The 22,451-nt window shown below is 36.7% G+C and overlaps 3 protein-coding genes across 3 annotated transcripts; 1 reads left to right on the top strand and 2 right to left on the bottom strand.

Moving 5' to 3' along the window:
- Positions 1-691: 691 nt before the first annotated feature.
- LOC116203270 (acetylserotonin O-methyltransferase-like) lies at positions 692-2,438 on the bottom strand. Its single transcript, XM_031534943.1, has 3 exons — positions 2,019-2,438; positions 1,524-1,928; positions 692-1,315 (listed from the first exon to the last, which is right to left on the bottom strand). Exons 1-3 carry the CDS (start codon positions 2,394-2,396, stop codon positions 935-937), a joined length of 1,164 nt encoding a protein of 387 aa, XP_031390803.1. The 5' UTR covers positions 2,397-2,438; the 3' UTR covers positions 692-934.
- An 8,132-nt stretch (positions 2,439-10,570) lies between these two features.
- LOC116203147 (transcriptional elongation regulator MINIYO) lies at positions 10,571-19,083 on the top strand. Its single transcript, XM_031534812.1, has 11 exons — positions 10,571-10,894; positions 11,375-12,350; positions 12,479-12,606; positions 13,183-13,373; positions 13,667-13,772; positions 13,864-14,121; positions 14,251-14,439; positions 14,522-16,807; positions 17,295-17,504; positions 17,637-18,173; positions 18,479-19,083. The coding sequence occupies exons 1-10, from the start codon at positions 10,661-10,663 to the stop codon at positions 17,823-17,825; spliced, it is 4,767 nt and encodes a 1,588-aa protein (XP_031390672.1). The 5' UTR covers positions 10,571-10,660; the 3' UTR covers positions 17,826-18,173; positions 18,479-19,083.
- On the bottom strand, positions 18,217-22,338 carry LOC116203148 (lysine histidine transporter-like 8). The gene is made up of 5 exons (XM_031534813.1): positions 21,984-22,338; positions 20,241-20,374; positions 19,647-20,092; positions 19,162-19,299; positions 18,217-18,960 (listed from the first exon to the last, which is right to left on the bottom strand). The coding sequence occupies exons 1-5, from the start codon at positions 22,298-22,300 to the stop codon at positions 18,475-18,477; spliced, it is 1,521 nt and encodes a 506-aa protein (XP_031390673.1). The 5' UTR covers positions 22,301-22,338; the 3' UTR covers positions 18,217-18,474.
- Between the last annotated feature and the right edge of the window lie 113 nt (positions 22,339-22,451).

Here is a 22,451-nt window from a genome sequence, read left to right as displayed (position 1 = left end):
ACGGCATATTGTGATTCATACTAGGCCACTTGTCCCATGACCTGGCATTCCATCACAGGTTACTTCGTATTATTAAGAGGGAGTTCCATCTCTTGGAAGACGAAGAAAGAAATCATTGTTTCTCGCAATGGCTGCCACCGCTAGCGAGCTATTATGGTTATGGTTACGCGGTTTATTGGCTGATTCGAGTATTCAACTCCAATAACCTATGCATCTGTATTGCGACAATCATGCAACACTACACATTGTAGCCAACCCGATTTTTCATTAGTGGATGAAACATATCGAGATAAACTGTCACTTTCTCTCCCAACACGTTCAGTCTCACGTCATCTCTATTGCCCATGTCTCCACACGTCTCCAATTAGCCGACAAATTCCCAAAGGCTCTTGGCAGGGACCGGTTCTCGCTTCTATTGTGCAAGTTGGGCATCCGTAACCTACATGCTCCAACTTCAGGGGGCGTATTATGAGTCGTAGTATATCTATGATATAGTTGTATGATATCCTTACTTTAGTTGGTTAGAGATATTTCTTATTTTAGGGGATTTAGTCCGTATGTCTCAATACTTTTTGTTTCATGTAATCCACTACATATGTAACCAACCTTCTGCATGAATGGGAGTTAAGCTTTTAGCTCCAGCGTTTATTGGCACATAGAATTACAAGGAACCATTTCTTAAAAGGGAGAATTATTTAACTTTTCACATAAATAGATAAATCTCACCATAGTAGAAGGAAACGTGATATTGCAACATATGCTAAACGTATATAAATGATATCCTCACACACATGCGAAGTAAAGGTATATCATCGATATCTCGATGATGCACAACTGACTTTTTTTTTTTGATAGTACGTACAATGACTAGATGGTATATTATTAAGTTCCAACCAAGGGAATAGCATGAGCAGACATTCCCTAGCAAGCAAGCTCATGGAAAGGCTTCAATGACCGATGGGATAACGGAGGTGGGCTTGAAGGAGAAACTAGAGAACCCTGCCTCAGCGAGGAGGTGGGCCCATTCTGAGCGGGTCCGCTCTTTCCCTCCGTTGGTGTGGGCCATCATCACCATGTCCAAGCTCAGCCTTATACCACTCCAGCTCTGCAACTCACTGTCTTCTTCTTCTTCAAACTGCCTCTCACCATTGTAATCATCATCAAGCACAGCTTCCAGAATTACCACCTTCTTACTCTTCTTCAGCTTCACATCTGAGCCATGGTCGTTGCCGCCATTGCCGTCTTCGGCAATGGCTTCTCTGCATTTCTTCAGTATGTGGATGCACTCGCTGTCCGACCAATCATGGAGCACTTGCTGTGAGACGTGCACATAGCATCATCATGATTATTATTATTTTTTTTTACCAAAAACATTATTTAAATTAATAACATTAATTGTCATCTATATAGTACGCGAATGTTACATATATATGTACCTATTAGCTTAACAGTACCAATTTATCATGATGATGACAGAATTATAGTCGCTTTATGTTGGAGATGATGAGTTAGTTTAGACCGACCATTAGGAAAGTAGCATCGGCCTTCGGAATGCTCTCAAACATGTTTCCTCCGACATGCTCCACCCCATCCCAATGCGGGGCGCTAGAGAGGACATGAGGCAGGTCGAAGTTGATCCCTTGAATCTGTGGTAAGGCCTTCACCACCATCCCCAAGAAGGTTCCGTTGCCTCCCCCAACGTCCACCACCGCTCGAACACCTTCAAACACATCCTGGCAGCCGCCAATGATTGCTGCTGCCGTTAGTCTGGCAGTGCAAGCCATGGCCTCGTCCAGGAGCCTACTGTGCTCTGGATTCTGGGCCGTATAGGCCCACAAATCCTGCCCATGAGCTGCCTCGAAGGGTTGCGGAGCTGTGCCTTTTGATAAGACCTGCGCGCTCAGTCCATGCCAAGGAGCCAGCATCGTCTGTTACAGAACCATGTAACATCACATATATATATATGTATTGTAATGGCGTGACTTGGACCAGAGAAATATATGTAAGTTCTTATATACCGGGGTGGCCTCGAACAATATCAAGGCAGCCATGCTCTTTTCCCCTCCCCTCAGGAGGCGGCGGGAGAGAGCCGTCTGCAAGTAAGTTGTGGCCTCTTGGGTGGCTGCTCGCCTTGCCTTGAACACCCTGTGGTGAACAAGAAACCTCATGATGCGGTGAAGCGAAGGCAGGGAGCAGCTGAGGGCAGTGGAGAGATGGGAGAGTGTGGCTGCGCCGCCTTGGCTTTCAATCTCATCGGCCACACCGAGCTCGATCACGCACTTCAATGCGGCCATCTCCGTGAACCTTAATGCATACTTCCACGCTTGCACTGCGGCGGTTGCTTCTTCTAATTGATCTATATCATCAGCTTTCAATGATCCCTCTCCTCTCCCCATATCTCGCTCTATTTTCTCGACAGTCGAGACCAAATGTGTAAACTGGAGTTGTAAGGTTACTACACATACATATATATACAATAAACACACGTGAAAATCAAGTTTTGGATTAATATAATTACAACATCCGTCCCTAATTTTTTTCCGGGATTACAGATACATCCCCTAGTTTGATAAGCTTATCTTCTCTGTTCTAATACTGTGGTCTGAAATTCGGACGTCACAACCAAGGTGAGTTTGTTCTATTGATTCGGCGTTTGTATCCCTTAAACAAGGTCTCGGATTCAAGTCTTATGAATGGAGAAATTTTATGTTGAGAGAGTTTTACCCCTTAATGGATCGACCCAGCTTGAACTGAATTAGTCAAGGTTTTGAGCTTTCGGATATTAGGGTGCACAAAAAAAATATATCGGACGTCAGAATATTATAAGAACACGAGGACAACAAACTCACCTTCTGGATCAAGCTCTTGCTTTATTACTTCGGCATGTTTTACTACTCACGTGGATAGGTATTTTTCTATATTCTTATATAATAACATCTACAATTTCATAGTCATATATAATCTGATTTGCAAATTAGTGAACCGAGAAATTACTTAGTGACGTTATGTCAACCATTATTACTGAAGTGAAACTGTCTCTGTAGTCGTCCTGGAGATCTACACCGACGAAAAACAAATGTAGATCCATCCATACTTATATATATATAGAGAGAGAGAGAAAGCAAACATGGTGGACCCACTCTGATAGCCTCAGAGAACGTCCGGATTACTAAATGAAATTTTCACGAATTTTTTAGTTTTTAATTTTTTAAATATATGACAAATTGTGAGATTGGTCATTTATTTTCAATTAATATGATATAATTGCTTTTCAAAAAATAAATTAATAATTTATTTTTTAATAGATAGTAAATTAAGTAACATACTAAGCTTTTCCAAAAGCATATTAAACATATATTTTATAGGTATGAATAATATTTGTTTTTCAAAAACCAAATTGGATCATTTTTTTAATAGATTTTTTATATATTACTTTATTAATAGGAAGTACCACACGTAAATTCTGACATATTTGACTCTAAAAAAATAATGCTATTACTAGATAGGAGCTCTAAAAAAAAGCAAGTCTATCGAGATGCTCAATTTTTTTTATCAACTTTTGATTATGGATTTCAAATATATAAAATAGAGACCTATCCATCTCAGTTTTTTCATTCATAGTTCTTTATGGAAATCTTTATCATCTCTCGTGTTTCACTTGCGATTGAGTGTCAATTATTGATCACTAATGGTTCTTGAAGGTGAGTTGTCTAAGTTTTTTTTTTTAACTGTTGATTAGTAGTTCTACAATCTCATATTGCTTTTCCAAATAGTTTCACGTTCTATATCGAGCAACGACATGCTCCGTGACTATTATTAATAAAGCAAAGACATAGTGCATCCGGCCATATGGTCTTAGACGTTCGGATCACTGAACGAGAATTTCTTTATTTTTTCAGTTTTTTATTTTTATAATAATTCTAAATAAAAATATTTTTTTAAAAATTAAAATATATTTTATGAGAAAATCTGAAAAAGCATAATGTATTTATAATAAGATAGTAGTTGATAATATTTAATAAATCACTAATTTTTAAAATTTTAAAATGGAATAAATATTATTTTTGATAAGATACTGATATAAAAATATTTTTGAAAATTTTAAAAAGATTTTATTACCTATATAATATTTAATAATCTTGAATTTTTTATTTAAGATAAAAAATTTATATCTAATCACATAATATCAATACTATGATAGATATATGTTAATATGTATTTATATATAGACATGTTAAATATATATATTTCTGATAATGCATTTTTACAAGGTGTATCCTTAATATTAAGATAAAATTACTATCTAACCGTATCAATATTCACATTAAAATATAAATATATATAAATATATATTTATACATATGATATACATTTATTAAAATAAGTAATTGTTTATTATTTTGCAATATATGGTTGCATTGTGATCTTTAATGTAGCTTTCTTTCCTTATTTTATTAGTGAAATCAATCAAAATCAGTTATATATATATATATATATATATATATTAAATGTTATATAATTTTACTGATTACGAATTTCTAATCATAAAAGTTCAAAACTCGCATGTGATGTATAATAAAATTAATAAAAAAAAGAATTACCCTCTATCTCGTACAATATATAACTACCAAGCATTGGTCGATCAACGATAAAATGAAGAAGAGTTCTTCAAATAATATATCTTTTTCCAAATTGGACTCCGATTAATCTAATTGAGTCGGGTCGAATAAAGCTCTTCTAATGTGAATTTTCTTCATACATAATGACTCGAACTCGAAATCTTACTTCCGTGAAATAAGTGTCGAGCTGTTTCAATCAATAAATAATATATCTTCATTAAAAGGATGACAAGTAATGTGGTCCCACGATATTATGACTCTCTCTCCGTGGATCCAACAAATTCCACAAGGAAGCTCAGAGATTGGATGATTAATAAATCCAATTGCAGATCCGCGTGCTTCACGTGGGAATTCTGTCGGACAATTGATATTGAGGAATTCTAAAATGGTTCTACATCGCCACGTGACATGAGTAAAATCGTACGAAATAAGAGAATTGGTACTAATCACTCGATTATTTGTTATAAAAGTTATGAATGATAGAAATTTTATTGGTTCTTTCTTATCGTGAGATATGATTATTTAAAATTTTTTTCATAAATATACTCATCTTAGTCCAATGATTAATTAATTAAATAAGTTGAGCGACCTTTTATACAATGAGTTGTGGTGCATGCAGGACGCTTTTGAACTTTTATATATTACTAATCAATATCCGCACGTTATGCAGTAATTTCTTTTTAATGATTAAAAATAAGAAATCAACAACTATAACATATGAATAAATCTAGAAACTCTATATTCCACCAATTATATAAATATAAACATTTGGAGATTTTACCATGATTGGTAGGTAAAAACAACCACCACAATATTTTTTCTAACAGTTAGATCCCTTATGTAAGATCTTGGCCGTACATGTTTTAAAATTCACCTCTCATAGTTTGACTATCGATATTTTCGACCACGCATCTTTTCGTCAACACTTGGTCTCGCTCTTGAATGAGCCAAATCTGCGTCGATATTAAATTGAATTGAGACATACCGATTCAATAAAATATAAAATAATTTAATTACTTAAAGAATAATTAAAACAAATGTATACAAACACTAAACAAACTCTATTTGGTGCAAGGACAAGAACCAAGCCCCTGGTCGAATCCCTAAATTTGAACAAAAATTCAATCTCGACGACGTTGAACACCGCCCGTCCCCACTCTGCCGCCAGCCTGCTCCGGCATGGACTTCTCCAAGCAAGCGATCAGAAGGGATGCACAAAATCTCTCAAAGAATAAGATTAAAAAGCTCCCTGCAAGCAAGCGATCAGAGAGGATGCACAAAATTCTCGATCGCTTTCCTTGATTGGCCAAGCGAGTGAGGAGCTTCAATAAGATGCTGAGAATCCGAAACATTTTTTAAGACTTACTCAAAGTCACAGTGACCTGCAAGAGAATCGCTATTCATAAAGGAGCAAGAATAATCAGTTCATATCATAGCAGGAGAAAAGAACATTGGCGGTCGGAGGCAGACAATTACACTAAAATTCTTTAGCAAATCAATCAAATTCTTCCATCCAGGCAAAATTAAAGAAAGATAAAGACAAATCATGAGCAGTTGTGAGCACAAACAAAATAGCAGGAAAAAATTGCCACTTCTACTCCAATGAGCCAACAGAGATTGGAGGCGAGAGACTGATTAACAACGAAGCCGAATTGAATTTTACTTTCAATCTGGGGATTTCGTTCTTGTTCTTCCGCCGAATAGATGGTTAAAGTAATTAAATTGTTTTCTATTTGATTGAACCGGTACATTGTGGCTCAGTTTTGATATCGAAGTGGATTCGATTCGTTCATGGGCAAAATCAAGCATTGACGAAAAGATCTCCAGTAAAAAATATCGATAGTCACACTATGAGAGATGAATCTCAAAGTAAAAAATGTTTAAGACAAGTGTGCGACCTAAATCTTACATAAAAGGATTTAACGGCTGAAAATAAAAATAATAATGGTGAATGTTTTTGCCGAGGTAACATCACCCTATAAACATTACTTTCTTTTTGCTGAAATATATTTATAAACATTACAAATCGTGACTGGGAGCTAGGAATGAAAAATTATAGCGACAAAAGATAGTTATGTTAAGGCGGTGGATAAGTCGACGAGGATGACCGAGCAAAAGCAAGTTTGGAACATGGGAAAGGAACTTGAAACTTATCTACATATAAGATTACAATTAATATTAATTAATTATCAGTTAATAAAATGCAATAAAATTGTGAAAAATGTGAATATATAATAAGCACGTGAAAATTTTGTTATTCACCAAGTAGGAGTATATCATATTGTTAAAACTTGGGAGATGACCCGTGCTACGCACAGACGCACAGTCACCAATTCTCGCTAATTATAGATTGTAAAATATAAATATGAATGATATTTTTTAGTTATTATTAAGTAATGGTAAGTTATCAAAGTTCATATAGAAATTCATATAATTGATATATATTCATTGAAATAGTGATTACATCTTATATTTAAAAAAGGAAGAAATATTTACTTTACTCATTTAATGTTAACATAACGTAATAGTTCTTTGAATTGTATGACTTTCTTTCTATATACAATCATAGTTTGTTCCAAACTCGTAGAGATTTTTTTTTCCTTAAAGAAGGAACACTATTGTTTATGACTTGTGAGAGAAAATTGTGTTGTCAAGAAAAAATAGTTGAGAATCGATAAAGAAAAGATTTTCTCAACAACAAAACATGAAAGAATGAAAAATATGTGGTTGTGAGACCTGTATATAGAGGTATAAAATAATAAAGATGATATATGTTAAAAAAATATTGGGCTGCCCACATATCAATATAAAATTGGTTGCATGATAGTAACTTCATGCATATTGACATCTATATTTTGTTAAGAAAAAATACATATCCAATTCGGATATAATTTAAAGTTCCAATTCATAGAAGACGGTCCATTTTGTAGATAAATTTTTTTAAAATATTATATATTCTATTCCACTTTGTAATTTAAAATCTATACATTACTTAATTATAAACTAACTAAATGCAACGAAATTAATTCAATTTTATTATTTTATTCGCAACATATTGAGAAAAAAAGGAACTTATGTATTAATATTGTTTACTTCACAATTAAATAAACACATATATTATTATATAATATTTTACATTTTATTATTTACTTTCTTGTTAAGTAATATATTTTTTGATAAAAATTTAGGGGAAATTATTAATTATATATTTTAAAATAAAAAAATATTTGCGTAATAAAAAGAAATATCAATGTGAATGCATTTATTTATTCCTTTCTTTATTCATCGAAAGCAGAATATAATATATTATTTAATACGGTAAGATTTTGAGAAATATGAACGTATATATTAATATTATTTACTTCACAATTAAGTAAACACATATATTGTTATATTATTTTATATTTTATTATTTACTTCCTCGTTAAATAATGTATATATTTTTATATAAAAATTTAGACGAAAATTATTAAAATATATTTTTAAATTAAAAATTATAATTTTCATAATAAAACGAAATAGCAATGCGACGCATTTATTTCTTCCTTTATTCATCGAAAGACGAATGTAATATATTATAAGTAAGATAAATTTATTAAAATATACTAACAGATAAAAGAAAATGTAATTGTAGTCTAATGTGAACACATTTATTTATTTCATTTGTTCATTTATCGAAAGTCGAATATAATATATATTATACTTAAAATATATTAATAAATAAACGAAAACGAATCACAGTCTCGCGAATACAAAATTCAAATCGTACTCTCCCCGGTATAGCCTGAAATAGCTCAATTAATGAAGTTGATAATCATTCTCTTTGAATAATGTCAGATTTAATATGTGTTTGGTAAGTAAAAAAACAAAACACATTTGTGTAAAATAATTTAAAATTTATATATTACTTAACTTTCAACTAAGTAAATGTAACAAAATCAATTAAAGTTTACTATTTTATCCAGTGAAATAAAAAAAAATGAAAGTATGGGTAGTATAGAATCTGTAGCACCCATACTACCTAAAACCCTAAAGCCCTAAAAATACTATGTTATAATATATCCGAACACTTGTCATGGAGGGATAGAATGAGATCCATAGTGTGTGAGAAAATCACTCGCTTGATTGATTATGCTATTAATTAATTTTATGACAAAATTCATAAAGAATAATTTGTTCCAAAACTTATAGAAAAATAAATATGCATATTAATATATTATTTACTTCATCGTTAAGTAGACATATATATAATATATTAGTTCATAATATTATTATTTACTTCCTCGTTAAGCAACGTATTTATTATTGTATTATTTTATAATATTATTATTTACTTTATCGTTAAGAAATTTATTTACCTAATAAAACGAAACAGTAATGTAAATGTACTTACTATTTTCGTTTATTTATTTATTGAAAGTTGAATAGAATATATTATAAGTAAAATTAATTTATTAAAAATATAATAAAAAATAAACGAAAACGAATAACAGGAAAGAAAAAAATTTAAAAAGAAAGAATTTGTAATTAAGAGAAAACATAAAAAATTTGAATTTTTTTTAGAAATTATAAAAAAAATTCAAAAAAGTGGAGGGTGCAAGTGAATAAAGCATCTCCACTCGCCTCATTGTTCTCGGAAGGAACCTGTTTTAATTCCCCACTTGTCTCATGTTTTCTGAAAAGGACCTGTTTTATGACTTGTTTAGTTTATAAATGTGATTTTAAAATCACTACTTTAACATAATTCTACCCACAACAAAACAAAATAACTCATACAAAGTCAAAGAGTGGGCCCCATTTATACCACTTTTTTTACAACAAAAAAAAACTCATACAAAGTCAAATGATGGATCTCATTTATATCACTATTTTTCAAAATCAAAATCTGATTTTAAAATCCTACTTTGAAACCAAACGCAACATAATTTCTTTAGAATTCTTTAAATCTTCACAGCTTGTTTGGTTTCAAAGTGTAATTTTAAAATCACATTTTAACTTAATTCTACCTACAACAAAACAAAATAACTCATACAAAATCAAAGGGTGAGCCCCATTTATACCACTCTTTTTTCCACAACAAAACAAAATAACTCATACAAAGTTAAAGGGTGAGCCCCATACATAACCATTTATACCACTCTTTTTTAAAATCAAAATCTGATTTTAAAATCATACTTTGAAACCAAACGCAATATTAGTGTGTTTGGTTTTTGAGTTGAGATTTTAACTCAATTCAATTTTGAGGAATAAAAAAAGAAAAAATAATTATTACAAATGTTGAAAAATATATGGATGCGTGATAATATATATATATATGTATATATATATATGTAAAGTATATATGTGATTTATTATTAAAATTGATTAGAAAAAATATGAGTGATATATTATTATTAAAAGAAAGAAAAAGACAAAACAATAATGATTGTAATGTTGAATTTGTTGAAGAATAGAGTTGAGTTAGGTAGAGTAAAATTTTAATCTTAAAACCAAACCAGCCTTCTTTAAATTAGATTAGATTAGAAGATGGATAGATTAGATGATGATGATGAATAATAATAATAATAATAAAAAAAAAAAATTTGGGTTATGACGGTAAATATTCTATAATATCATTGTTTTCTCAAATTTATCACATGATTTAAAAATTATCCAGAAAGATTCATGGTTTATATTTGGTTCAAAATCTATCATGACGTTAATTTTTCCTTTAACATTTAACGGTGTTGTTGACGTGAAATATAAATAAAAAAATTAAAACTATAAGATATATTTGAGAAAAAATTAAAACTACAAGATAAATTTAGAGTCCACTTATGTTTTTTTGAAGGATAAATTGACTGCACAATAGATTTGAAATAAGATATAAATTATAGATGTTTTTGAATAATTTTTAAAGCAGGACATATATTTAAGAAAACTGTAAAACCATGAATATAAGTCCTGAAAACCTATTTTTGCCTGCGTTCTTTTCGTTTTTCCACAGTTCACCTCCGCCCCTCTTCGCTCGACGGAGACCGAAGTAGACCAGAGAGCCGGCCATGGAGAGGAATCCCAAGAGAAACGGAACCAAAACTCCTAAACCACAAACCCTGCACAAGATAATCGCCAACAGTAAGCTCCAAATCAACGAAGACGATGCCTCAAGGTTAATCGGGAGCATAATCGAGAAGGGCGTCTCTGATGACCCTAAGAGCAAGCCATTTGCCCCAATTTCGGCGCCGAAGCCCAGCGTCCTTCCCTTCCCGGTCGCCCGTCACCGGTCTCACGGTCCTGTGAGCTCCTCTGCTTTATTCTGCCTCAAAGATGTAGCCCGGAGCTGCTAAGCTTCAATTTCCTCTCCGGCAGCTGGCAGTTTTTTTTCCCTTTCTCCCTAGCTGGGTTCGTGTGTGCTGAGTATTTGCATAGCAATTTTCAGTGCATTAGTATATGAACTCACATGAGTATGCGGTTTTATCCTCTGTTCGTTATATGGATGAGCTTTGGAATTAAGAGTGTCAGCATTTGGTGATGATGGTCGATTGGTTGTGGCCCTCATCGGTTTTTCAGCTTTTCATGATAGAACAGAGGGAACTTGGTCTAAGCTAGATGTAAGACTCTGGAAGCATGTTGAATTTGCAGTAGATTCAATTTGTCAAAGACAAAGACTATGGCTTTGTGCTTAGAATCACTCTCGCTTGCTGTTTATTTTGTTGTTCTGTGGTTCTTTAGCTATGTGATTTCTGGGAACTGATGTTTGAATTGTAATGTGGCAGCACTGGGGTCCGACTGTGGCTCGAAGGATTGATGATGATGGTGATGATAGCGATGAGGATGAAGAAGATAAAAAGATGCTTGCGGCTGCTGATAGAATGGCAGCTTTTGCTGGTCCAGTGCAGAGAAAGGAGAGGAAGGGCATGGCTTTAACCAACTGGAGAGAACTTGTTTCATTTAATGATTCCTCGGACGCTAAGAGAATCAAAGAGTCTTCTCATGCTGAAGCCAGAGTGAGAACAAATAATAGAGAAGATATTAATGCTGCAGATAAGAGAAATGCCCGACAAGATTCAACGTCTCTTGAGCCTCTGAGTGGTACTAGCAAGACAAGTAATAATGATTTGGGTTCTGAAGTTGGAACATCGGTCGTCAATATGAAATTAGATAATGCGGATCAGGGAACTAATCTGAAGACTGACAAATGCTTTAGAAGAGATTCAGAGCCTGTGATAGTTGATGACAAACAGATTGATGCCGATGGAATGGCGGTTGATGATGCCAGAAATGGCCAGAGCAATATGTCCCTTGAGAGCCAGATTGATGCGGAGAATGTGGCTCGATTGCATGGTATGTCATCTGATGAAATTGCTGAAGCTCAGGCTGAGATCATAGATAAATTGGATCCAGCATTATTGGAGGCATTAAAGAGGCGGGGCCTTGAGAAATTGAAGAAGAAGAACAATCTAAATAGTGCAGGTTTGGCTTCAAGCAGTAAGCTGGGAAGTCCACCAGTTGATACTGAGTCTAACATTGAAGTTTCTTCCCATTTGGAGAGTGCTGACTCTCATTTTCTGACATCTACTAGCACAAAGCCTAATCACAGTTCCCAGGGCATTACTGCTGCTGAGAACAAGGGACCCATTGGAAGCAATTTGTGGAATGCTTGGAGTAAGAAAGTTGAGGGTGTAAGGAACTTGAGATTTTCGTTGGATGGGAATGTTGTCAACATTGATACTAGTCCAGTACCTGAAACAAGTAAGCTACATTTTTTTTTTCCAAAATAGTTCGCACATTTCTATCGATTACGTAAAGAGCTGGTTGAAATGAATTTTTTCTTTGATAGCCTGCATGCTGCTGATGGATCCTCTTGTTTCTTTTTACAGACTCTACTTCTGCTCAGAATAGGCAGAGTGCAGACAATGTTGCTGGACGGGACTTCTTACGAACTGAAGGAGACCCTGGGGCAGCAGGTTATACAATCAAAGAAGCAGTGGCGCTCTCAAGAAGTGTGGTCAGTTTTCATTTAATGCATAATTTATCCATTTGTATTAATTGCATGCTGAGGTCTTTTCCTGTTCTCTTCATTGGGTTCAATGTGGTGCTGTAGGCTCATAAGAAATTTCATTCTCAATACTGCTAAAGGAAGGTGTTTAATTTCATAATAATCATTCTTTAATTTGTAATACTTTCTGGTGAAATTTATTATCAGTGAAATGTAATTTTTTGGCTGGAACTTATTACACTATATAATATGTATGTGTGTGTGTATATATATATATATATAGAGAGAGAGAGAGAGAGAGAGAGAGAGAGAAGGGTTCGACCGTTTTGGAGATATATGTCTAATGCTTGTTGATCACATGTTTGTCTTCTGTTGGCTGTGTTTAAGTCACTATATGAAACACTAGAAATTGACCATATGTTCCTCATTACTAATTTTCTTATCAAACAAACAAACTATATTTGTGGTCAATCTGCCTGACAGATAAGAAGAAAGAGGTTAAATTTTAATTTTATTGTTGTTTGCATATTGCACGACTTTTTGCTTCATTTTTGTAAAGGGTTATGTCTGTCTCTGTTGCTTCAGGTTCCGGGACAACGGTCCTTGGCGCTTCACCTTCTTGCGTCAGTTCTTGATAAAGCAATAAACAATGTTGCCCAGGATCAACCAGGTCTTAATCTAGCAAAAGTTACCCAAAGCAATGACCATTCCGTTGATTGGAAAGCTGTTTGGGCATTTGCACTTGGGCCAGAACCTGAGCTTGTTTTATCATTGAGGTGACTTGCATTCCATATCTTTTTCCACTCATATGCCTGCCAGTACTTTTTAGCAGCAGACTCATTTAGACATATGCATGACAGCAACTGGCAATTTTTCTCCCTTGACTTGCACGTCTTTGATCAATTGGTCGGTATCCTTCTGTTGAAAAAACAGTCATCTTGGAAAGAAAACTCGAATAGTGTCATATTACAGCTATTTACATTTTTATTTTCACCTTCTTGTCTCAGTAAGTATTGCTTTTGCTAAAATATGAGAGAGCTAATAATAATTGTTTGTCTGTACTTTGCAGGATGGCGTTGGATGATAATCACAACTCTGTAGTTTTAGCATGTGCCAAAGTCATCCAGTGCATCCTCAGCTTTGATTTAAATGAGCATTTCTTTGACAACTTGGAGGTAAACTTTCAATCTGTAGAGTTCTTTTTTTCTTAAGCCTCTTTAGTCTGGTCATCAATCTTATTTTGAGTTCAACATCTTTTGCCTACAGAATATAGATGTGCATGGGATGGATGTATATACTGCTCCTGTATTTCGGAGTAAACCAGAGATTGATGTTGGCTTCCTCCATGCTGGGTTCTGGAAATACAGCGCTAAATCTTCTAATCTTCTTCCATTTGGAGAAACCTCTGATGAGGACACTGAAGGAAAACATACGATTCAAGATGATGTGGTTGTTGCTGGACAAGATTTCACAGCAGGTCTCATTAGGATGGGCATACTACCGAGAATTCGCTATCTTTTGGAGGTAAGCTTGAGTAGCTATGTTTTCCGGGAATGCCTTAAACCATTCCCAAACTTGTTTAAGAGTGTTACATAATCCTTCCACTTCATTGAGAAAAGGAAAAGAATTTTCATGTTTGTACGATTGTTTCAGATGGACCCCACATCACTTTTGGAAGAACGCCTGATATCTATACTCGTTGCGATAGCAAGGCACTCTCCAATAGGTGCAAATGCTATCATAGAGTGCCCAAGGCTTGTTCCAACTGTCGTCAATAGATTCAATGCAACGAGCAACATGGAAATAAATCAATCTAAAATTAGATCTGTAACTCTTCTGAAGGTAAATAAATGGGTCTTATCTCAAAACTCTCTTTCAGATCTACCTAATCTTCTTATAAGATAATGACATCTTGCTATTACAGGTGTTGGCGAAATCTGACAGGAGAGCTTGCATAGAGTTCATCAATAATGGAACCTTCATAATGATGACTAAGCATCTTTATCAATCTGCTCGGTCCCTAGACCAATGGATAAAGTCCGGAAAAGAGAGCTGCAGACTTTCCGCAGCCCTGATGGTTGAGCAGTTACGTCTGTGGAAGGTCTGCATAAGATATGGCTTTTGTTTGTCTAATTTCACAGATATATTCCCTTCCATTTGCTTGTGGCTGTATCCTCCTTCAATAGATAAACTTTTGGAAGTGCAAACTTTGCAAGAATTTGCTTCGGTCTCTAAGGAGGCTTACCTTGTTCTCGGGGCTTTAGCAAGCAGACTTCCAGAGTTTCGTTTGCAAATGCATGAAAAAGATCCAACGTTGCAAGGTAATGGTGGTGACAGTAACTCTGAAACGTGGTCGTGGAGTTATGTGGGTCCCATGGTAGACCTGGGGCTGAAGTGGTTAACATTGAAGAGTGATGTACAATTGTCTGAACTCTTTGAGCTTGGAGACGGAAGCAAGAAAGACTTGACTTTACAAGATAAATCCATGTCTGCTTCTTTGTTGTGGGTTTATTCTGCTGTCATGCAAATGCTCTCTGCTATTCTCGAGAAATTGGGTCCCAAAAACACATCCAATGGTGGGGCCCGACTTGCATGGCTGCCTGATTTTGTTCCCAGAATTGGTCTAGAGCTTTTAAAGAATGGCTTTTTGGGCTCTTTATCTTCTGATGATTCTGTTAATAATGAAGCGGATCAAACTCAAGGTGGGTCATTCATTGAGGGACTATGCTATTTGAGGCTAAGCAATTCGGTGACCTCCTTAGCTTCTGTTTGTTGTCTTAATGGGTTAATTAGGGTGGCAGAGATCCTCGACCGATTGATCTGTCTAGCCAAGGCTGGGGTGCCTACTTCTCTAACTGAGGGCCTGGATCCTTCGAGAGAAGGGCAAATTCTTGAGAAGGGAATCCTCAAGGGGTGTATACGTGAAATAAGAAGCTCACTAGATATATTTCTGAACTTGGTCACTTCAGAGTGGCAATATCTCCAGTCAATTGAGACGATTGGGAGAGGGGGTCCTGCTCCAGGAGTTGGAGTGGGTTGGGGTGCTTCTGGTGGAGGATTTTGGTCAATTAATGTTCTATTGGCACAAAAGGATGCAGCTTTTCTCATTTACTTGCTCAAAATTACTGATGTAGCCTTGGATGAAGACCAAGCTCTTGTTTCTCAAAGAATAAATGCTGCCTTGGGATCGTGTTTGGTCTTTGGTCCAACAGACAAGGCTATTGTGGAGAAGGCATTGGATTTTCTGCTTCAAGTACCTGTACTTGGGTACCTGTCTATCTGTATCCAGCAGTTTGCTGGCCTTAACAGATCAAATAAGCTCGTGCTGGGGGAATACAGAGAAGAGGACTTACTGCAGGCCAGTAATCTATTATCTTCCCACTTTAGAAACCGATGGTTGCGGGCAAAGAAGAAGGGCAGAGGTGCAGGTGGAAGTAAAGCCTCTGTTGTTAAAGCTCATGAAATCAATACTTCTCTCGAAACCATACATGAGGACTTGGAATTAAATGAGAATGCCGATAATTGTGACTATGATTCTTTGATGATGGAGTGGGCCTATCAGAGACTGCCTCTTCCAGTCCACTGGTTTCTCAGTCCAATCTCAACGATAGATTTTGCTAAACTCGGTGGCGAACGGAAGAGTTCGAGTGTAGTGGATCTTGTCCAGGAACCTGCTGATTTATGCGAAGTTGCTAAAGCAGGACTGCTCTTTATTCTTGGCATTGAAGCAATGTCACACACACAATTAATAAATATCTCCTCAGTTGTGACAAATGTGCCACTAGTGTGGAAATTCCATTCCTTGTCCATGATCTTACTGACTGGGATGGACGTGCTTGAAGACGAGAAGAGTCGGGTCCTTTATGAAGCTCTACAGGATCTGTTTGGGCAACTTCTTGACCAAGCAAGGTGCAGTGGAAGTGGTGTTGAGATGGAAAAGAAAAATGATCGGGGGTTCTCTTTGAGGTTCCAGTTAGAAATACATGATAGTTATCCAACATTTATTGAGACTATTGTGGAGCAGTTTGGTGCGGTATCATATGGTGATTTACTCTATGGCCGTCAAGTCGCACTTTATCTCCATTGTCATGTTGAAGCTTCTGTACGACTGGCTGCATGGAATGCTCTATCTACTGCTCGGGTTTTCGAACTTCTGCCTCCTCTGGAGAAAAGTTTAGCTGCGCCTGAAGGCTATCTTGAACCTGCTGAGGTATGTCAAACACTGGCTTGACTTGTTTGAACTAGCTAGTTGAATTAATGGAGCTATTCCTATATCAGAGCAATAAGAGTAAGAATGGGAAAAAGAAGAAACCTATTTTACTATTCATTCCTAGAACTGCCTCTGCAAATATATTCCTAAATATTGTGAAAGCAGAGCAACCATTTTGTAATTTGTGATATGTGAATGTATCAAAACAGAATTAGTATCTGTTTCTGCATGTTTAATTGGTCTATTACAATTTTGCTCATGGAAGCCAATCGAAACCATAGTTATTACAACCACAACGGACTTCAAACCATTCAGGCATCGGTCATTGAAAAACAATAGTTATATCTGGTTAAATCTGTCTCATGGAGTTGAGAGGTTCAAAATTCTTAGTTCAAGTTGGAAAAATATTTGCCTCTGCAATCACTATGAACTGTTCCTCATAATGTCAGAAGTTTTCATTCTTCCTTACTTTTTCATCATTGTTCAGGACAATGAAGAAATTCTGGAGGCATACGTGAAGTCATGGACATCTGGTGCACTTGATAGGGCCGCTACAAGAAGATCATTAGCATTCACACTGTTCTTGCACCACACGTCATCCTTCCTTTTCCTCAATTACTCGACAGACAAAGTTTTGCTGCGAAACAAATTAGTGAAGTCCCTTCTTCGAGATTACTCCAGGAAGCATCAACATGAGGTATGCAATTTTTTCTGAGGAGCCAGTTGAACAAGTCGGATCTCTTGATCGCTTTCAGCGTTTCTCCTGTCTTGTAACGAAACCTATGGTAAGGACTCATCCGAGTGATATTGGTTTTACTTTTTACTGTAGGGTTTCATGTTGGATCTTATACAATACAACAGACCCCCTCCAAACTCAATGGTGGAGCAAGAGGATGTTGCATTGCCTGTTAGTGATGCTGCCACCGAGCAGAGATTCCGCGTAGTCGCAGACGCCTGTGAAGGAAATGCTTCCCTGCTTGCAGAAGTCGAAAAGCTGAGATCTGCTCTTCTGAGATAATCTGTTCTGTCTTGAGCTATAGGTTTGACATGTATATACACATGTGAAAACAGTGATCTTTCATCTCGTCTCTTCTTTTTATTTGATTCCCTTTTTTTCTTCTCTGAGAAGTGGGTGTAAGTTCTCTAATCCCCGCAAATTTTGTCAGAACGAACTCGCAATAGAAACTCTCCTGATGAAGTAAAGTGAATATGGCTTGCTATTTGGATCTCTTTGTTCTCATGTTATCATTGTTCTTAACACTACAATCAGGATTTGAATAGAATCAGGTGATCAGCTCGGATTTGCTTGGAGTTACTGCACGAGATAGGCTAGACCCAAAAAGTCATTGCTGTTGGTGTTCATTAGGTAAGTTAACTACTGCTGAAACTCGACATAGTCAATAAATATATTTATCTTCTGGGCAACTCCTTTTAAGATGTGCAATTGATTGGATTACACTCGATATGTTACCGTATTACCATAGAGATCTTTTATCGAGAGTGTTTTTTTGGATCAAGTCGCTGTATCTTCCAGATATCAGCCTCTTCAATTCTTCACCTGCTTGTATCGACAAAACTCTTGTTTTTGATTAGTTATTTCTTCTTGATGTACATTGTAATCACTTTAAAGCTATGCTATCTTACTTCTCTGAATTTGGTTCTTCTTGTTAGGGCTTGAAGAAGTTAGCATCAAGGCCTTTATCGATCAGATTCCATAGCGCTGCGGCCACCAAAAATGCCGAGAGGATCAACCCGAGGCAACCAATGACGGAGTTGAACCACCACGTAGCGCTTGCCCTCTGGGGCTTCCTGATCCTCACCCACATGAGGCATGGGTATGCAAAAGTCAACGGTGAGGTCAGGCCCCCGATCAGGGGTGCAAGGCTCCCGAGAAATGGGAAGGCAACGGAGATGAGGTATGCGAGCAGGCCAAACAAAAGGCGGAGGCATGTGCGCGCTGAGAGGTTGCACCAGCGTTTGCCCGTGATGCTGGTGTAGCGAATCTCAAAGTTGTCGAACACAGGCATTGCGTAGATCTGGAACACACACAGGCTGTTAAGTATTACCAGGACGAGGATAAGGCCCAAGAGGAACTTGGACACGTGCTGCCTATCCGAGTTTGATATTGCTCTCAACATTCCTCCACTCGGTATCTGAAATCCGGAAAGGAATGAAATTGATATTAGGTAGCTGTTCGTATCCCGTTATTGTCATCTAAGAAATGAACTTTTAAACCTGAGATTAGATTGTGTCACTGAAATTCCGACGTGAGAAAAGTTGGTCCGCTAATTGGGTAAGTTTTGGATGTTTATATTTTATCTTAGAAATTGAGATCGGAATTGACGAGTACTCACGATTACGTTGTTGCCAGAAGCCCAAAAGCCGGCAATTGCAAGAGGATAAAAACAGAGGGAGATTAGTGAATAAGATATCATCACTGCCTTCCACATCGGCCCTTTGGATGGCTCTTTTGGGCTCGAAGGTAGTGTCCCCTGCCACATGAAAAACCAACATCAGAAGTCCGAAAACAGTTGGATGACATCAATCTTCATTCTCGTGATATCTTACTCATGTCACACGGTTCACATAAAAAGAAATTTGATCAAATATTGCCAGCTATATTGGCGTCTGCTTTATATGTGGCAATATCTGACACGATGCGATAATATGACTTGTATGTTTATAATATTTGTGAGTTAGCTTTGTTTCGAGAATGTTTGGACTGGATTAAACCTAGCATCAGCCTTGAATCTTGCTGGTGAATGAGTTGCCTAGGCCAGACTGTCAATCGTAATGGACTTATGAGACCATTTAGCTACGTGATGACGAGAAGTCTCACCTGTATCTCGAGAATGAGATTATGGCCTCGGAATGCTAGAGCAATGATCCCAACAGCATTCAGAGCATCGCCGGCTCTTGCCCAACCGGACTTCCCCGCGGCCAGCACCAGCGGCTCGTGGGACAAGCTGCCTGCGTGGCCCTCTTGCACGGCTAAAACCCAGATGATGGTGCAGTACGCCACACCGGTGATGGCCCCTATAAGTGAGACTCCGGCTATGGAATTCAGGTTGGGGAGCTGAGCTACGGCGATGGCTATGCAGGTGAAGACCAGGAACCACTCGGCTCCGGTGAGTGACACGGCATGACACGTGGCAGCATCTCCGCAGGCGATGATCCTAAACAACGTCCGCATGGCCCCACCTCCCGTGATGATCAGCATCACGCACGTGCCCCCCGATAGGTACATCACAGGGAAGATCCCTAGCAATTTCCCCAGCTTTGGTCCTGCAATCAAATCATTTCATTCATTTAACTCAAAGTTGAATTCACGCATAATAATCAAGAGGGTGCTCATGATTCCAAATGGTTCGGTGAAATATCATAGACTGGGAGTGTAGGATTACTCGACTATCGACGAGTATGGAGAACGAACCAAAGGCATGAATAGTGAGCTGGAGGTATCTGCTGTAGCGGATCCCGGAGGGCGATTCATGGAGATGAACGAGGATCCATATGGTGTAGAGCTGCCAAGCAAATGCTGCGGTCAAAATCAAGATTCCCCATGTCCTGCAGCAAATTTGATTAACCAATATATTAATACTAATTAATGAATCTTAAGCTTGAAAAATATAATCAAATAGTTACAAAATGATAATGCTTATCATCAATAAACAACAATGCCCGACTAATAATAAATTTAATATATCATCACGCATATTTTGCGTAGAATTATTAATTCGCCAGTACTCAAATCACGTTCCCTCATTATGTGATCTTTCTGTAGTGGCATGACTGCGATGATGACGACACCAACCGCTATCATGGTGATGACAAGGGCACCAAAAGGAAATATATAATTTTAGGTGGGAAGAGCCGGGGTACACTGTCTTCTTTAGGTGCGAATATTACAAATAAAAGTGGGGACCAACGTTGATATCCTTTTCGATCAACAGCATGAGATTTTATTAATTATTTCGCCTGGAATATTAAATATGCAACTTTTTTTTCGGTGATCAAATTAAACATGTATTTATTTATTACTTCTTTTGCCCATTCCAAGCGTTCCATTAATTTTTTTTTCCCTTTTATAATCATACACAGTAAACATTTCATGCTGGGACGAACCAACCTTAAAATGTGAATGGTTGATTTTTAAGTTTTTTTTTTTAGTCAACACAGAGAGATAGGTTTTGATGTTTTCAGACACAATCGATTATCATAATGTGTTGCAAAGATTTTATGGATTAATTAACCACAACATGTATTTAATTAACAACTTCAAATCACGTTTTAGAAAATAACAGAAGACAATCATATAATGTTTTAGTATGTGAATATTGACCTGACTATTGATTAGTCGTAGCTGATCTGACTGAAAATACTCTGAAAATAACTTGCATCGACATGTTCCCAACCTGAGGAAAAAAGAAAAAAGCTACAATTCTTTTCATTCTTATCATTTCGACCGAGTTATTTCGACTTATGGTAAGAGAAGTCTGTAAACGATCACTAATCTTCGTGGACAATGACATTGAACGTCATCTCCGTAGACAAAGAGGACATTACATACCTACCCGATATTTTCTTGTGTATTTTGGCTTTGAGAGATCCCTAAAAAAGGTACGGCTCAAAGCATTCAAACGAGAAGAAAAATAAAAGAACATTTCCATTCTTGCACTCTTGGTCGAAATTTACAGAATTTTTCGTGTTCTTTTCTGAAAAGTTTGAGTTCGATTATGATAAATAGGATTTGCTGTATATTCTTTTATTTCTCCTACCCCTATCTTTTTACTAAGACTCACATGAGACTTGAGTCTCTTTATACTATAGCTGATGAGGGAAAGGAGAGGCTTCATAATCGTCCCAAAGAAATGCAAATCCATACTTCTCGTGATTTCTTTTTGCAAAAATACGATTATTGGATATCCATATTTGGATTAGATAATGGAGTGCTGTGTTTCTTTATTATTTACAACAACATTTTTATATTAAAAGGAAAAAAAAAGAGAAACAGGGAAAATTAACGCGGTGAGAGTTTATTTTTCAGTATACTGATTCGGTTGACCTAAATTAATCGATTCCATTGAATTTCCAATTACCATGATGCATATCCAGAATAAAAAAAAAAGGGGCAGAAAGATGATACTTTAGAATATGATGATGATCAGGAAAATACCATCCGAGAGTCGCTAAGGCAACGGGGAGCAATAGAGTCTGAACCCCGATCCCTGAGCATACCACATGAAAAACGGCCTTCATCGCGTTTCCCTTCCTCGACTCCGTCAATGGAAGCCGCGCATCCCATGGTTCAGCCTGGGCCTTGTTACCTGCTGAAACGTCATGTGAGACCGGGTCCTCCTCCCCCTTCAGTTCTGCCCCGTAATCGTCCATGGCCATGACGATGTGTAGGGGAGCCTCCGCAATATTGTCCGCAGAACCGGCCTCATCCTTGTAGTATACATCAAGATCCAGATCGATCGCAGCCTCTCCCATTATCGGGCTCCCAATGACTTTTGTAGTGTCAAGGTCAAGCGTGAGCCCAAGAGTTTGGTGATTGAAGTGACATATGTGTGTGTATATATATATACATTTAATTCCAAGAGATTTGGTCTAGTGATTAAAGTGTGCCTAAACTTGCACCCGA

Source organism: Punica granatum, chromosome 4, assembly GCF_007655135.1.
Source record: "Punica granatum isolate Tunisia-2019 chromosome 4, ASM765513v2, whole genome shotgun sequence".
NCBI lineage: Eukaryota > Viridiplantae > Streptophyta > Magnoliopsida > Myrtales > Lythraceae > Punica > Punica granatum.
Note: the sequence above shows the minus strand (reverse complement) of the source record. Positions and strands in the feature narration are given on the sequence as shown.

What these genes read in the sequence shown, in the direction of transcription:
- LOC116203148 (XM_031534813.1), bottom strand. Translation starts at nt 22,300, where the DNA reads ATGGGAGAGGCTGCGATCGATCTGGATCTTGATGTATACTACAAGGAT. An exon ending in GCCTTAGCGACTCTCGGATG is followed by an intron (nt 20,375 to 21,983) that starts GTATTTTCCTGA and finishes AATTTGCTGCAG; the next exon opens with GACATGGGGAATCTTGATTT. An exon ending in CTTCTGGCAACAACGTAATC is followed by an intron (nt 18,961 to 19,161) that starts GTGAGTACTCGT and finishes TCCGGATTTCAG; the next exon opens with ATACCGAGTGGAGGAATGTT.
- LOC116203147 (XM_031534812.1), top strand. Translation starts at nt 10,661, where the DNA reads ATGGAGAGGAATCCCAAGAGAAACGGAACCAAAACTCCTAAACCACAA. An exon ending in TAGTCCAGTACCTGAAACAA is followed by an intron (nt 12,351 to 12,478) that starts GTAAGCTACATT and finishes TTCTTTTTACAG; the next exon opens with ACTCTACTTCTGCTCAGAAT. An exon ending in GAGCTTGTTTTATCATTGAG is followed by an intron (nt 13,374 to 13,666) that starts GTGACTTGCATT and finishes TGTACTTTGCAG; the next exon opens with GATGGCGTTGGATGATAATC.
- LOC116203270 (XM_031534943.1), bottom strand. Translation starts at nt 2,396, where the DNA reads ATGGGGAGAGGAGAGGGATCATTGAAAGCTGATGATATAGATCAATTA. An exon ending in TATTGTTCGAGGCCACCCCG is followed by an intron (nt 1,929 to 2,018) that starts GTATATAAGAAC and finishes GTTCTGTAACAG; the next exon opens with ACGATGCTGGCTCCTTGGCA. An exon ending in CCGATGCTACTTTCCTAATG is followed by an intron (nt 1,316 to 1,523) that starts GTCGGTCTAAAC and finishes CACGTCTCACAG; the next exon opens with CAAGTGCTCCATGATTGGTC.